General features: G+C 46.3%; 1 protein-coding gene across 2 annotated transcripts in view; it reads right to left on the bottom strand.

Moving 5' to 3' along the window:
* Nucleotides 1–281: 281 nt before the first annotated feature.
* The window catches only part of SMAD2 (SMAD family member 2), a 39,090-nt gene continuing 22,967 nt past the window's right edge, over nt 282–16,404 (bottom strand). The window contains exons 3-11 of one of the 2 annotated variants that reach the window (XM_083155307.1): nt 10,181–10,270; nt 8,220–8,413; nt 7,636–7,770; nt 7,165–7,239; nt 6,218–6,271; nt 4,966–5,178; nt 4,741–4,878; nt 1,971–2,115; nt 282–1,164 (exon numbers count right to left, since the gene is read on the bottom strand). In XM_083155307.1, the coding sequence (XP_083011433.1) occupies nt 1,041–1,164; nt 1,971–2,115; nt 4,741–4,878; nt 4,966–5,178; nt 6,218–6,271; nt 7,165–7,239; nt 7,636–7,770; nt 8,220–8,413; nt 10,181–10,270 (1,168 nt within the window). In that variant the 3' untranslated portion in view covers nt 282–1,040. The remainder of the gene's footprint in view (nt 1,165–1,970; nt 2,116–4,740; nt 4,879–4,965; nt 5,179–6,217; nt 6,272–7,164; nt 7,240–7,635; nt 7,771–8,219; nt 8,414–10,180; nt 10,271–16,404) is intronic. The other variant, XM_083155308.1, reaches the window with a different exon arrangement.

Genomic DNA, 16,404 nt, shown 5'->3' with positions numbered 1-16,404 from the left:
TCACTGTCATATTTATAAAAAATGACAGACTGCTACAGAACAGGAACTGTATAGGTTAGTATCACGTACAATTATAATTCAGAGTACCCTTTTCTACATGAACTTTCGCCCCGCCCGTCGCTAAACTGTAGAATATAATTCTAAAATCGTCTTATAGGGTGCAAAATGTAGTGTCCAAGGGTTTACGATAACATGCGCTATTAAAGAAAAATGAAATCCTCTATAAATTGTACGTCAAAAGCAACATGTTGCGTTGTCTCTTATATTAAAATGGGGGGGGGAGCAAGTTCTGAAGTGTAGGGATTTGTAAATTGACAAGTGCATCGTTTCTGTATCATAAAAAAAATATATATATTTTTTTACTAAAACATTGTCCCTGACCGTCATGGAGAGCGTGACAACACCAAAGATATGGTTATCAGGTCTGTATGGGTGCTAAGACGAGAGGGAGTAGGGAGGGGGGGGGGGAATGAGCAAGCGGACGCATCGTTACTAGGGCAACTTATAAAATAGGCAAAAAAAAAAATACAGATATGTTCCGGGGGAGAATAATAATAATAATGGAAAAAAAAAAAAATTAACCCATGATTGATTTTTGGAACAACTTAAAAAAAAAAAAAAAAAAAGCAGACAAAACCCTACTTGGGGGGTGGGGGTGGGGTGGGAATCTAAAAATGTATAACTGCAAAACACATTAAACTATACAAGACACGTATGTAAAGACTACTCATGTTATTGTTAAACCATTCGGACACTCCGTTATATGCCGATAATACATCAAACGTCCTTTAAAAACATCCCTTCCCAGTAAGGAGTGACTTCACACTGCGCATTCCTCTACGGTAGCGGAAACGTTATCCAACAAGGTGCTTTCGGGTTGATGGGACCTCAAGTGCTGTTTCTCAGTATTTTTCTTTCTTTTTTTGGATTGTAAACAGTTCATGGGGACCACACACAAATACTATGACAGACAAGCTGTATTGAGTCTGTTGCCAGGAGATTGAACCTGCGGGTCTTACGGATAACAGGAAGGGAACCCATTAGGACATGCTTGAGCATCGGACTGACGGAGAACCCATCTGAGTCAACACTTTGTCCAACCATTGCAAAGGTCCGTTCAGGTGAAGCTCGATCCAACAGGGAGTGCTTGTAACGGTTTGTCGCCTGCAACAGAGGACAGAGCCGCTTAGAGAGAGGCTGCTGCACAGGTACATGTGAAGAGTAGCAGAGATAAGGTATCTTCACGTCAATGGCCAAACTAGGCGGTCGCAGGGTTATAGTGTCCACTTAGCGACCATATCCCAACTAGACGTACCAGAGGAACAGAGTTCCCCACTGAAAGCTATGGAACATAATATCCCTTGGCTCTGTCATTGCTTCAATGCTCACCTATGTAACTGGCTGACCGAATCGGTTCTTTCCCTAGAACATCTTCATCCTCTTTGTACCTGCCCATATCCCTCCCCTGTGAGGTCTCTCGAGCAGGGCCCTCCCTCCCCTCACCATCTCTGTCAGGGGGAATACACTGCAACTACATCTGCACATTGCTTCCCTGATCTGTAACTATGCTCCCACAGGAAAGTGGACATTTGTGGAGCCTTCTAATGATACATGACAATGTTCCTGGCTCCTAACCTTCAGGCTGACATCACTAGCAGCCCATACAGCAATACTGCTTAGTGTGAATGAGACAATGCTACAGTATCTCATTGTATCGCAGTATAAGGTTAGGATTCTGCTAGTCTTACTGTATCACTAGAGCAGAGATGAAGATTAATGAGTAATAGCCAATTATGAGATGATTAGAGCACACGTGAAGAGACAGAATGTCTCCCCCCCCCCCCCCCCCCCCCAGCAACCTGCACATCCCATTGACACCACCCCTGCTGCAACCGATTCAGCCCATTGGCATAGATACATAATGAGAAGAGGACAATGGAATACCACACAAACCCCTGATAACTATGTACCTGTACTCGGCACCCCAGCCTTTTACAAAGCTCATTCTGATGGTGCACATTCTGGTTAGCTGGTAAACTGCTTCGAATCCCTGGTTCACAGACTGTGCGAGGAGGGCAGCAAACTCCTGGTTATTGAAGATCTTCAGGTTACAGCCTGTATAAGTGACACAAACAGAGACTTAGTACAACAAGAAAAAAACAATTACTCTTAATGAGGACTGTTAGGAAGGAAAGCCTGGGTGGGGGTGGCGAGAGTAGATGGGTGGCGGGGAGGGGGGTATGAGGTTCAGCAAATGAAAGGGAGTGAGGTGGTAAGGGGAGGGGAGGCAAAGAGGAGGAAAGGAGGCAAGGTGAGATCAGAAGGAGGGAGTGGAGGAGAAGGTGTAGAGATGGTAGGGTGAGGCCAGGAGAAGTGGGGCAGCAAGGAGGAGGGACGGTAGGGTGAGGCCAGGAGAAGTGGGGCAGCAAGGAGGAGGGACGGTAGGGTGAGGCCAGGAGAAGTGGGGCAGCAAGGAGGAGGGTTGGTAGGGTGAGGCCAGGAGAAGGAGGGCTGATAAGCAAACAGGAGAAGGAATGGCAAAGTGAGACAAGGAGGAGGAGGGTCAGTAGTGGGAGGAGTAGGATGGAAGGCAAGGAGACAAGGGGGATTGGGGCAGTAATAGGAGAGGAGGGAGATATGCAATGAGAGGAAGAGGAGTAAAAATAGACAAGGGAGAGAGTGTGGCTACAAGAGGAGGGACAGAAAGAAGAGAAGGTGGAAAGGCGAGGGGAAGACAATGAAGAGAGAGCAGGAGGGAGTGGCAAAAGAGGAGGAGGAGGAGGAGAGGAGGAGCAAGGAGAGAGGAGAGTATGGAATTTGGACAATCATAGGAGTAATATGAGGGTCTGAAAGTACATGAGAAGTGCAGAAAGAATACAGGTATGTGTATACAATACACCAGTGCGCTGCTTCCTTGATAAAAGTCTGCAATGATGTGTAACATCGGACATTAATGCCATCGGCTGCAGGACTAACACTAGCTGTAATAAAACGCTTTAGCCACATAAAGTGATGCAGACATTTAATAAACCGTCTTTAAATTTAGTTTAAAAGTGATAACAGCATCCATATGTGATTCCAACTCAACCAGCAGCCTATACAGAACTGCGCCTTCAATTCTATTCCACCTGAATGTCCTCACCATGTGTTTGGTTCCCTGGTTTCCTCTCGCAGGTAACAAATATACTGGTACGTTAATATAAGTGAGTGCTTGGGAATATGGACTGTGAGCGCCACTTGGCCAGGGACCGATGTGAACGATTAAACGGTCACTACAAAATACAGAGGGGGAAATTTACTAAGATGTGTATTCTACTTCACATGTGAGGCAACCAATCAGAAACTACTTCTTATTTAGCATCCCTCTAGAAGATAGCAGACAGGATCTGATTCATTGCCCATAGCAACATCACATGTGAAGTAGAATACACATCTTAGTAAAATTTCCCCCAGTGCCTCTACACAATGGCCCTTATTCAGATCTGATCGCAGTACAAATTTGTTTTTTAAATGGGCAAAATCATTTGCACTGCAGGTGGGGCAGATGTAACATCTATAGAGAGTTAGATTTGTGGGAGTTATTTTGTTTCTGTGCAGGGTAAATACTGGCTGCTTTATTTTTACACTGCAATTTACATTTCAGTTTCAACACCCAAATCTAACTCTCTGCACATGTTACATCTGCCCCACCTGCAGTGCACATGGTTTTGCCCATTTTCCAAACAAATTTGTACTGCGATCAGATCTGAATAAGGGCCAATGTGTGAGGAGGATGATGTCAGACGCCTAGACACTCACTCTGACAACAATGAGGATACTGAAATGACAATACCAGCGCTGGGATCTAGACACGTCAGTTATTAGAACCATAAGGGGCTTCGCACTTTAAATAAGGTAACAATTCCCTTTTTCTTAAGTGCTGCATTTTAATTAGCGGCACGTGGCTTGAAACTCGAAATAAACTGTGGTATGGGGTTCCTGATCACCAACGGTGTGGGGTCACTTAGAGAATTACACCCCATGTATGCCAGGACCTAGGGTGACCAACTCATCCCTTTAATCCGGGACACATTAATTACACAGGTTCTGTGGCTGGCTTTCACCTGGTTTTAAACTGCCACACCTCAAGACTCCATTTCACCTGGTTTTAAACTGCCACAGAACCTGTGTAATTAATATGTGTCCCGGATTAAAGGGATGAGTTGGTCACCCTACCAGGACCACAGTTCTCCCTCTGGCACCAGATCTGAGCACTTTGCCCTACACCCAAATCTAGAGGAGTAGATCTACAACTGGGAATCGCACAGGGGGAGGAGCATCATGCCCAGAAGATGGACTGCAGCGGCGTACAGAAGACGGAGTGCAGCACAGGCTGCAAAGTCCCGGTCACCCTCTGAAATGATCTCACAGTATCTACAAGAAACTGCCCTCCCCAGACGGATGCCCACCCCAGGGGATGGACCATAAACCAGAGGTGTGGCTGCGAATACAACATAGCACTCAGAGAAAGACTGAAACAACAAAGTGAGCATTGACTGCTTAGCGGCCCAGTAGAGCAGACTTTTGCTGTGATCCCAGATTACCCCTTCCCGTGAGACGAGGGGGGGGGGGGTACTAATCTCATTAAAATGATTTTGAGGATCTCTCCCAGCAGCTTTGGCCCTCACTAAGGGTTGAATACTTGAACTTTTCTATTTTCAAACGGGCATCGGCACGACTCTTCTACCACCATAGACTCACCTGGCGGAATCTTACATACAGTCGCCGGATGCCAACCATACCGCTGGTTACAATTCGGACTCTGGACAAAAATTGCGCTATCGCTTAGGCACTCCGCAAACACCTCTCCACCGATGTAATACAACCGCACTCCCCTTCCTGGGTAAAGAGAAGAGTGTCAGAGGCACCGCCAACTCTCAGCCCCCACCAGAACCCCACCCCCCCTCCCCAGTACGATAACCATACCTATGTGGCGCCTGGTCATTTCCACGGTGGCGTTTCGGTTCACATTCGACAGCAAACCTAAACAGAACCTCTCGGAGTTCGATGGATCTGTGAAGCCGTCAACTGTGAGTGAAGGTTGCGATGCGTGAAAGGTTTCGCCCACTCGCTGGTTCAGCTCGTAGTAAGCTATTGAACACCAGAAGGCCGGCTCGGAGTAAGTAACCGGCTGCAAATCTGAAGGGGGGGGGGGGTAAAAAACAGAATCATCAATAGATGGCTACTGGGTAAAAAAAACACATAAGGCGGCAAAGGGACAATATACACACAAGATCCGCACTCAAGACAACCCACATAGAACTGTCCCCACAGTATCCCTGGAATCGTTGCAGTCTTACATCGGAGAATATGCTCGGCTCTATAGTGGAATCACACCGATCTTCCCATAGCTGAACATAGATTTCTCTCATCTTGGGTTTTATTCTATTTGTCTGTAACTTTCTAGTCTCCTTATGACTTAACTTTAGATCAATGTCCCAAAAGGATAGGTGGCACTGTAACCTAGCATGCTCTGTGCAGGCTACAATGAGCAATCAAAGTGGATGGGGGTGCGTTTGCCACCTCCGTACAGGCCCTCCCCCCAATGACATCACACATATCCCGTCCTTTTAAGCCAAACTATTGCATTGTATAGGGAGGTACACATGGAGCAATTTGGGCTTCATCACAGCAATATATTGCTCAGTGGACCGTTTTCATCAGAGATTGCAAGCAAAGCGGTCTTTATTTTTTTTTTTAACCTCTGTTCTATTTTGACTACAAATCGCTGGTGCAGTGCATTGTCCACCAGCGATGTTAGCCATAGCCGAAGGCGCATGCTCCAGTGGCAATAAAGGGCCAGCTGCGGGAGCGTGCTCCTAGCGATTTATCGCCCACAAAACACGGACAATATGGTCGCTCAGCGATACTGGCTACCACAGCTCTCAGAAAACTGAAAAGCATTAAATGGCAAGCTCTGCAGGCAAATTTAGGAGCACTACCAAAGAAACTAGGTAATCCCTATAAAAAGGGAACAGAGGCTGTTAAAACATCTCCGCCTATAGGTTACGTAATCCACCCCTGGTCAAAACCATGTATAAAAATAATGCCTGGTGGATGAAGGCTTGGCTTGTAATGCCCTCTAGTGGTGATTCTGTACACCTGCACACATATCAGGGAGAGACGCCATGCACTGCCACTACAAGAATTGCACACAGTGAAGAAGCGTCAGACTTACCCAGGCTGTGATTGACTGGAGAGAGCGTACTAGGAGATAGCTCGGCTGGTGACCCTGTACAGAAAGAGTCCTGGGTTACCGGTATGGACTGGGACAATGTACTCTAACACAGAGTGTGCTCAGTTTTGTTCCGCAACCTCCAAAACGCCAGTTATCTGACATTAGCCCAGGCTGACGTTCCCAGCATATGTGTAGCCATACATAAAACATCATTACACAGGACATGTGGGCATTGGAGGAAAGGGTGTAAATAAAGGACTTTCAGACAGAAAAATCTGAAAATCCCGGCAAATACACAACATTCAAATGCCAGGTCATTTTGCCGGGAGCAGCCTGACCACCCTTCACACAGAAGGAAAATTTCTACCCGGTAATTTGCTGAATAACACTGGTATTTCTTCTGTGTGAAAGGGTCAACCCAGGTCATAAATCCAGTGTCCTTGACCCTGGCCAATTCCAAAGTCGGAGACACAGGATTTACGGCCCAGGTGTGCCATTTCACACAGTAAAAGGACCCGTGTTATTCACGAAATTACCGGGTAGAACTGCTTCACCCGGCAATTTTGTTTTCCGTCTGAAAGGGGTATAATAGTAACATTAACATTTGCACAAGGAACAATATGTAGCACTATGGCGTAAAGCCTGCGGTTTCCAGGGATTCATTTATATTCTCCTGGCAGGAGCTATTTAATTGTCGGGCACCCAGCTTAGCAGTGGTTGCCGCTTTCTCGTACCCAAATGCACCGGGATTAGCCGTGTAAAGCATTTGTTCCAGCGCAACTACTAAGCGCACTGCAGTTATTGCGTCCAAAAGCTCCACATTAGACAGAATTCAGATAAATGATGGACGCCCAAAATAAATCGAACAGCTCTCCTCTCGCTAGATTTAAGGCAGTAAAACCATTCTACTGTCACGGTCTTCGAGAGCATTCTCTTTGGTACAGTACCTGTATCCATGCTTTGGTTAAGTTGCTGGTCGCTAGTCTCCCCATCTTCGCTTATATATCCCGGAGGCGGAGTTTCTGCAGAAATATATTCATTAGCGCTGAGTAGACCATGACCATGTGACCACATGCATAATACTCATACACAATATCGCAGGCCTATGTCGTGTGGCGGTAAGATCAGGTATGTATGGTTACTAGCGATAGGATCAGTGATGTGTTAAGTGTATGCTGCCAGTAATATCAGCGGTGGGGGGGTGTTAAGAGGCCAATAAAGGGTGACCTGCAAAATCCATTAAAAAAAAAAATGGAATGGAAACGCTTGATTCACTAAAATAATTGAAAATCAGTGGATCTGTAACTTACTATATTTTGCTGATGAACCCCTTCTAACCCATCACCAGACTGCAGCTTCCTTCAGCCCGCGGCTCCATAACACAGCCCACAGACTCCAAGAGCCACGCACGTACGTACCTGGTATATAGTTACTCTGGGGCTCTATTCCCGCTGGGAAGTTAGTGTTCTCCGGAATGGAATGCGTGTAGTCATCGAGCGGAGGAAGTTCCGTTAGGATCTCTGTGTGTCGCGGCACTAATACCGGGGGTAAAACTGCAGGGGTGGAAAATGCAATATTTAGCCACAAGATGCAACGGTTCGTACATGTAACAATAACGATAACCTGTCCTTAGTGCCGCCCCTCCCCCTGTAGCTAGGTTCCCTCCTGCAGTCTTATCACCCCCCTTACGCATCAGATTACCATTTGGGACATGTTGGCGATTTCTAAGCAAACTATATAACGGTATACAGCAAACGCCAGTGCTGAAAGCCAGGAGCAGAAATGTATTATCACAAAGAGATGGTAATAATTATGGCATTAGGGCGATTGAATTGGTCATTGAAAGTGTAGCTCACAGATGTTGGCGCTGACAGGGCCCAGCGCTCGCTGTCTTGTTGATAAGCTGCATAGCGCCAACGAATATCACCGCATGCGTCAATTCCACCACCAACCACAATTATTACTTCAAAAATCCCTAACCGCGGGCCAGCCGGCTACTTACCTGGAGTCTCCACTCTCTGATAGTGATAGGGGTTGACACATACTTCATCTTTTTTAAGATTAAAAGCATATTCGCAATTCTCGATGGCTTTCAGCTCGTGGTGACTGTGAAGATCCGGCCAGCGCCAGAGCCGGCAGTAAATCACGTGCGGTAACCCTTTGCGGTGAGAGACTTGCAGGCGGCCATCAAGTGACCTGGGCGTCACAAGAATGGATATTAAGAGAAAGAAGAAACAAAACAAAAAAAAAAAATGATGTTTTATATACAGCATAATATTAGACGAGTATCAACACCGAAGGCCAGAGAGAAGATGATCGCAGCGTATACAAAAGCGCAGAGAAGCCACATTCACCAAGAATCAGGTGGTACAGGGGTGTGGTTAAATGCAGCCCCTCCCCTCCAGTCACACACACACACGCACGCACCTGGCAAAAGGATAATTAGTTCAGGAGGAAGAAAAATAAAATGTTACACTGGAAAGAGAGATATGCACAGTAGCAGTGGAGCTTTATTAGAGCATACAGAGAAGTCGCAGCAAACGGATGCCGGAACGTCATGCAAAGAAAGTCGGCAGCACCGGAGAACGGAAACAGAAGCAAAGCCAAAAAGCAAGACACTGACACTTATATCATTTCATGGAAGCCGGCAAAGCCGTCCTCAGGGCAGGACTAATGCACTGGTCCCGTGTCGGGGCACAGCCGCTTGGTCCACACTTTTAAGGTCGACCACTAAAAGGTAGACAAGGCTTGGGTTGACACATGAAATAGGTCGGCATGTCGACACAGGCATTCGGTCGACAACGGGAAGACCGGAGAGTCAAAAGGTCGACATGAGTTTTTCATGATTTTTCCCAAAACAGGCGGTATTTTATACCCCATCATCCACTAGGGCGAGCGCAGCGGGACACCTAAACGGTGTCCGTGTCGTCTTACATCGAAATTCGGGACAATTTTTATAAATTTTTTATAATTCATGTCAACTTTTTGTTTTTTGACCATCCCATTGTCGCATTAATGCTGGTGTCAACCTAAGCCCTGTAGACCTTCAGTAGTTAACCTTCACAGTGTCGACCGTGTGACCCATAGCACCCCGTACCAATCCCCACGTCTGCCCTACGTCACATTGCCCCTACGCTCGGCACATCTGAGGACTAGACACTATTGCATGGAAGCAGGCAGAGATATCAGCCAAAATGCGCAGCAAGGTAAAGCATTGGGGGAGGGGGGGGGGGACACATAAATAAAAAATAAATAACATTCTAGCCCAGACCGATGTCCCCTATACATCTATTTTGAAGCAGTTGGACCACAAAAGACTAACTGCATATGTACATACACAAATGCAGATGTAAATGGTTGTGAAATGAACAAAATAAAATAAAGAAGAAAAACAAAAATGAGAAAACGTAACACAAACTAAAAATAAAAAGGTATAATCTAATAGTGTTTGGAGCATGAAACGTTGGACTGTGATTCTCCGACTCCTCCACATAAAACAAATTGTGGGATGGCGGGTTTAGTAATAGCATCTAGGACTAATGTCGTGGGGGGGGGGGGGGGGGTCTGTTTGTACAGTTTGATGTAAACTGAATTAAGTTGCACGTCTCGCCTACACACACTGGAAGTAGCCCGTGACATCACCGAGGACCAGGATGCCTCGCGCCTCTGTGACATAACCCATTCCCAGCCAACTGTGACATCACGCCACAATCAGACCACTGTGCGGAGGCGACAGGTACACTCCGAAATTAACATTTCATTGGTCAAAACATCAGCAAGTAAATAAAATAAAAAGGAAACAGAAAGTAACATCCAGAAGGTATTGTTAAGCACTGTTAAAATGTATTTGAGAAGAAGAAGAAGCGCCCTGCGATACAGCGGAACCCCCCCACCCACCCCCTCCCCACTTCTAGACCCTCTCCCCTCCCCCGAGCTCTAGGCGACAGAGTGCAGAATATTCACCTGGTTTGTTCAGAGAAGCTGTAAAGGGCTGTGGTATCCCACTGATCTATGGTATTTGGTGTACTCAGTCCCCAAATTTCAGAGCAAGTGCTGTGCATAAATTGAAAAACAAAAATTGATGTGAACATGGAAGCATGGTTATTTGGTTTTACCATGAGGTCAAAACATGGAGAAATGTACAGTGCACTTCCTTCACATATCAGATACAGAGAGCGGCATCGTTAGTGTAAAGGAAGGGGTTACATGGAAGAAGTGGTGATTGGAGGTAAGCTATGGTCATGTCGGAGGCTGGACACACAGGAGCGGAGATGTGATGGATTACAACAATGCTGTAGTGAGACCCACAACCCCCCCAACACACAAATGTAAGTGTACCGTGATTGACAAACAAGTCATGGCGTCACGTAAATCACAATGAGATCCAGACAGAACAAGGCCGGTGGCCACTTAATACACTGCCAGAATGAAACCATGTTGTAGGAGTCTAACCCCAAAGGTGAAAGAGGGGATGAAAGAGGGGGTGGATTCTCTTTCACGGGCTTCCAGTCTTTATAAAGAGGAGTTTATTGAACAGCATGAATGCCCACACACACAGTAACCCAGCCACCGCCAGGGCCACCTAGCCACCGCCAGGGTCATGCAGACAGCAATACTGCTAAACCCATTACACAGCTCAAGCCAGGGTCTGCCAGAGACAATATCCTCCACCAACTCGGAAAATAACCAGCGCTTGCGTTCTACGTAGTATCCGATGAGACGAAAAAAAGATAAAACAATTTGGCCAATAGTCCTTTTTTGTACAGTATAATGTATTTGGGGGCAGTGGAATAGGTCACCTTAGCTCATTACAGGTGGGTCATGGACACAGGAATACAGCAGACACCCACGTTACAGCAAGTTACCAGCGCTACGTGTGTGGTCTGCTACCTACCTGTCACCGCTATAGGTGAACTATTTATCAGCAGCCTGTGTTACACTTAGCTCTAACATCAGGCATATTTGTGAGGTACCTCAGCTAATATAAGCAAATAAAATATATAGGCAGAAAACAAACACTGTAATATAAGCTACATATATCACCATTTTTACATCTGCTAAAACCTTTACTATCACTGTTAATGCTTGTACTTGCACTGTCAGTTTTGAAAATGCACAGCTGCACCTCTAATGCCTCCACCTGTCCTGCACCTCCATTAATAGTAGGTGTCCCTCAACATTTTATTCTTGGTCCTCTTCTTCTCTATCTCTACATGTCCTCTCTGGGTGAGCTATTTTCTCACTCAACTTCCACTATCACCTCTATGCTGATAACACTGAAATCTACCGCTCCGCTCCTGATCTCTCTCCCTCTATCCTCACTCACCTCTATGCGGATAATACTGAAATCTACCGCTCCTTTCCTGATCTCTCTCCCTCTATCCTCACTCACCTCTATGCTGATAACACTGTAATCTACCGCTCCTCTCCTGATCTCTCTCCCTCTGTCCTCACTCACATCTATGCTGATAACACTGTAATCTACCTCTCCTCATCTCTCTCCCTCTATCCTCACTCACCTCTATGCTGATAACACTGTAATCTACCGCTTCTCTCCTGATCTCTCTCCCTCTATCCTCACTCACATCTATGCTGATAACACTGTAATCTACCTCTCCTTTACTGATCTCTCTCCCTCTATCCTCACTCACCTCTATGCTGATAATACTGGAATCTACCGCTCCTCTCCTGATCGCTCTCCCTCTATCCTCACTCACCTCTATGCTGATAATACTGGAATCTACCCCTCCTCTCCTGACCTCTCTCCCTCTATCCTCACTCACCACTATGCTGATAACACTGTAATCTACCGCTCCCGTCCTGATCTCTCTCCCTCTATCCTCACTCACCTCTATGCTGATAATACTGTAATCTACCGCTCCCGTCCTGACCTCTCTCCCTCTATCCTCACTCACCTCTATGCTGATAATACTGTAATCTACCGCTCCCGTCCTGACCTCTCTCCCTCTATCCTCACTCACCTCTATGCTGATAGTACTGAAATCTACCTCTCCTCTCCTGATCTCTCTCCCTCTATCCTCACTCACCTCTATGCTGATAGTACTGAAATCTACCTCTCCTCTCCTGATCGCTCTCCCTCTATCCTCACTCACCTCTATGCTGATAATACTGGAATCTACCTCTCCCGTCCTGGTCTCTCTCCCTCTATCCTCACTCACCTCTATGCTGATAATACTGTAATCTACCGCTCCTTTCCTGGTCTCTCTCCCTCTATCCTCACTCACCTCTATGCTGATAACACTGTAATCTACCGCTCCTCTCCTGATCTCTCTCCCTCTATCCTCACTCACCTCTATGCTGATAATACTGTAATCTACCGCTCCTCTCCTGATCTCTCTCCCTCTGTCCTCACTCACCTCTATGCTGATAATACTGAAATCTGCCTCTCCCGTCCTGGTCTCTCTCCCTCTATCCTCACTCACCTCTACGCTGATAATACTGTAATCTACCGCTCCTCTCCTGATCTCTCTCCCTCTATCCTCACTCACCTCTATGCTGATAACACTGTAATCTACCGCTCCTCTCCTGATCTCTCTCCCTCTATCCTCACTCATATCTCCAACTGTCCCTCTGCTGTCTACTCTTGGATGACCCAGCGCTTTTTTAGACTTAAAATACCAAAGACTAAGCTGACCCCTGCCGACCCTCCTGCATAAAACCGGACATCTCTCATCCTATCCTGTTTATGCCCACTTCTACCCCTTCTGTGTCACCCCTGTCTGTCTAACCCTCCCCATTAGAATGTAAGCTCTCACGAGCAGGGCCCTCTCTCCTTACGTGCCTTTCTTAGAATATATAAACCTCTGCCACCCTGATGATTGCTGCAGTGTCCTGTCCACTGATGTAACTCTCCGTATTTACCATGTACTTGTCCTAAACTGTCTTGTACTGTAATAATACTACAGCACAGAGAAACTCTTACAGAAACATTTAGGGTGGGTGTTGGATAAAAAAGGGATTACTTCTCCATTAAGGTTCAAGGAAAAAATAAATTTGCATGCAGAATAGTGGCCTTACATGTAAAAGGGGTGTGGTATATTAGGTTGGCACCAAAAGGTCGACATGTGTCTCCGCAGCTTTTGTTGGTGTCAATGTCGACATCTGATCATGTGGACCCCCAATTAGTGCTCTGCTACCGTACCCACTCAGAGACCACCTGGATGGTCAAGTATAACAAAAAGTCCGGGAAAACACAACGCATGCCGATCTTTTCACATGTCGCCCAAAACCATGGTGTTTGCGTCGACCATATGTATGTTGACTATAAGGTGTCCCCTTATACATAGTCCCTCAGCCATACGGATACCACGTAAAAAGGTCATTGTAACCCTTAACACATTCATTGCCTAACTGAACAGGAAAAAGCATAAGCACAGGAAAAAGCATAAGGTAGGCAAATTGTGGCTATCCCTAAACAACAGGAAGCCAGACAGCCGTCGACAACTCAGTCCTCATGCCGACATCCTGCCACCAGATTATGCTCCTAATGATGCTGTGATCACGCCTTGATAGCAGACTAAGGGGCTATGGGACAGCACACACGTGGCAAACATAGAAGCTATTGTTATCACTGAAATCTCTTATTAATTACATTTATCATATACAACCATAGGACGTCACTTCAAGAAAGCCTTAAACGGTCCTCATTACTGTAACCCAGGAGAAGCTCATTTATGCAGAGAGCAGAACACGATTTATAGAACTTGATCGAAGTTTCACCTACATTTAAAGCAAAAGGCAAAATTCAGCCTTGTGACAGATTGGAGTTCTAAAATTTAGGGGAGAACACCCCAAAATCACATCGGTAACCTCTGAACCCATTACATAACCCCCATAAGGTTTTGAAATGTATTACTGGTAAACGGACAAATCAGTCTCGGAATTTCTGACAGTCAGGAGACAAACAGCAGACTCCCAGAAGGTAAGTACTGAGGTTGGGGTTAGGCAGGTTAGATTAAGGCTCTGGAAGGGATAAGTCAAAGTTAGGGATTGAGTTAAAATACCTACTGAGATCGGTCAGGATTCTTTCCTTTGGGATTCCATTCCCAACCTGGGAGGGAGAATCACTAAAAGTTTGTCAAGAAAGGTAAATATAGAGTCTCTGTTTTGAAGACATTCAGACCAGAATGATTCTGATTTCAGAGTTTCCATTGAGACTCCTTATGCTGATAGTCAAAGCTACTGGATTTCACCTTAGAAAATTACAAGTATAGCTACACCGCTGGCATTCCGGTGCATTCCGCATGTTCTAACCACAGAAGGGCCTTATTCCCACGTGCAAGCAATGGCAATGTTGGGCACAGTTGAACAATTATTTACTACTGCATATGTGTCAAGAGAGCGCACGGAGACTCTGCTGCGATTGTGGCGCACGGTCTCTGGAAAGCATGGATAATGTACTGTGTGTTCCTGGAATTGGCTGGGCAGTGTATTAGTGGCCTGGTTTATACGCAACGCACATAATCACTTACATTGGGGACAACGCTCTGATGGACAAACCGCACCCAGAACGAAGGAACATGTTTTGATAGTGTGACCGATAACCGTGCCTAAAGCAGGGCTGGGCAACACCGGCCGTCCAGATGTTGATGAACTACACATCTCAGCATGCCTTGCATCAGTTTCAGCATGGCCACAAAGCAAAACTAATGCAAAGCATCCTGGGATGTGTAGTTCACTAACATCTGCAGGGCCGGTGTTGCCCAGCTCTGGCCTAAAGGCACCCAAAGTTGCATGTAAGCATCTAAATACAGTTAATGTTGTGGTCTTGCACACGCAGAGACGGACGGCTGTACACTACGGAAGAGATTATAGTTGAAGAAACGGAATTGCTCCCCCTTTCTTCACCTAAATATTTTAGGGAAGGTTTTTATGTAACAGAAATGTAATATTAAATAGCATGAAACAACTGTAGGACTAACAACGTTCCACCGCAGGGAATCAACTTGGATTTTAGTTTCCGTTTCTAATAAGCCCACAGGAAATGAAATGGCAAACAAGCACTGTACAAGGCCTGTGTATGTTGGCTATTAATGAATGGAGCCTCGAGCCCCGGTGATGTCACTAGTTCCTAACCAACTGCACCTCATTGAAATCACAGGTTCCTCGGAAACGGTGCCCCCGGTGATTACTAGGTAACGGTGCCCCGTGCCTCTGAGATACAGCGGTTGTTCGGAAACTGTGCCTCTGCGAGATCATTGGTTGCTAAGGAACTGTGCCTCTGCGAGATCATTGGTTGCTAAGGAACTGTGCCTCTGCGAGATCATTGGTTGCTAAGGAACTGTACCTTATATCTGTTAGATGAAGTCTTAAGGGACCGGTATACGTGCACGCAACAAAAAATAGCCAATGATGCACCCCCAGCTGACCCCCAGCATTTCTGCCATAGGTATGGGTTTAGGGCCGACATACATTAGGTCGACACAAGCATTTGGTCAACAATGGAAGGTCAACCTTGAAAAGTTCGTCACGAGATTATAACAATTGCCCCGAATGCTGACATAGTCGACACGGACACCGTCTAAGTGTATCGGTGCACACGCCATGCTTCGGGCACACTATTACCGCCTGTCGGCACAAGTCGGCTAAAAAAAAAAAAAACCTTGAAAAACGCATGTAGACCTTTTGACTGTCGACCTTCCCACGTCGACGTAGTGACCATCTCCCCCGCCCACATACCTGTGCAGTCACAGATGACAGACGTGATTACACGCCCGGAGACACCAGTGGAGACAGTAAACATATACTGCACAATTCAGGAGAAGGCCAAGTGCAATTACCAGACAGACAGACAGGAACAACTTTAATTATCATTTTATTGGATACAATTATCTTCAACTGACTGTCTCTCAGATCTCCTGCCTGGGTAACTGGAGCTGCTCGCTCCCAAACGTCCCCCAAACATCTAGCACGTATAACATCACTGATACGCTTGGCTTTATGCAGTTCACCTTCTGTGTCCCTGCTTTACGGCGCCACGGCCAGCGCACCTTCTGTGTCCCTGCTTTATGGCGCTACGGCCAGCGCACCTTCTGTGTCCCTGCTTTACGGCGCCACGGCCAGCGCCCCTTCTGTGTCCCTGCTTTATGGCGCTACGGCCAGCGCATTTTCTGTGTCCCTGCTTTATGGCGCCACGATCAGCGCACCTTCTGTGTCCCTGCATTATG

This window comes from Crinia signifera, chromosome 1, assembly GCF_055691185.1.
Source record: "Crinia signifera chromosome 1, ASM5569118v1, whole genome shotgun sequence".
Taxonomy (NCBI): Eukaryota; Metazoa; Chordata; class Amphibia; order Anura; family Myobatrachidae; genus Crinia; species Crinia signifera.
This window is presented reverse-complemented; position numbering and strand designations above follow the sequence as displayed.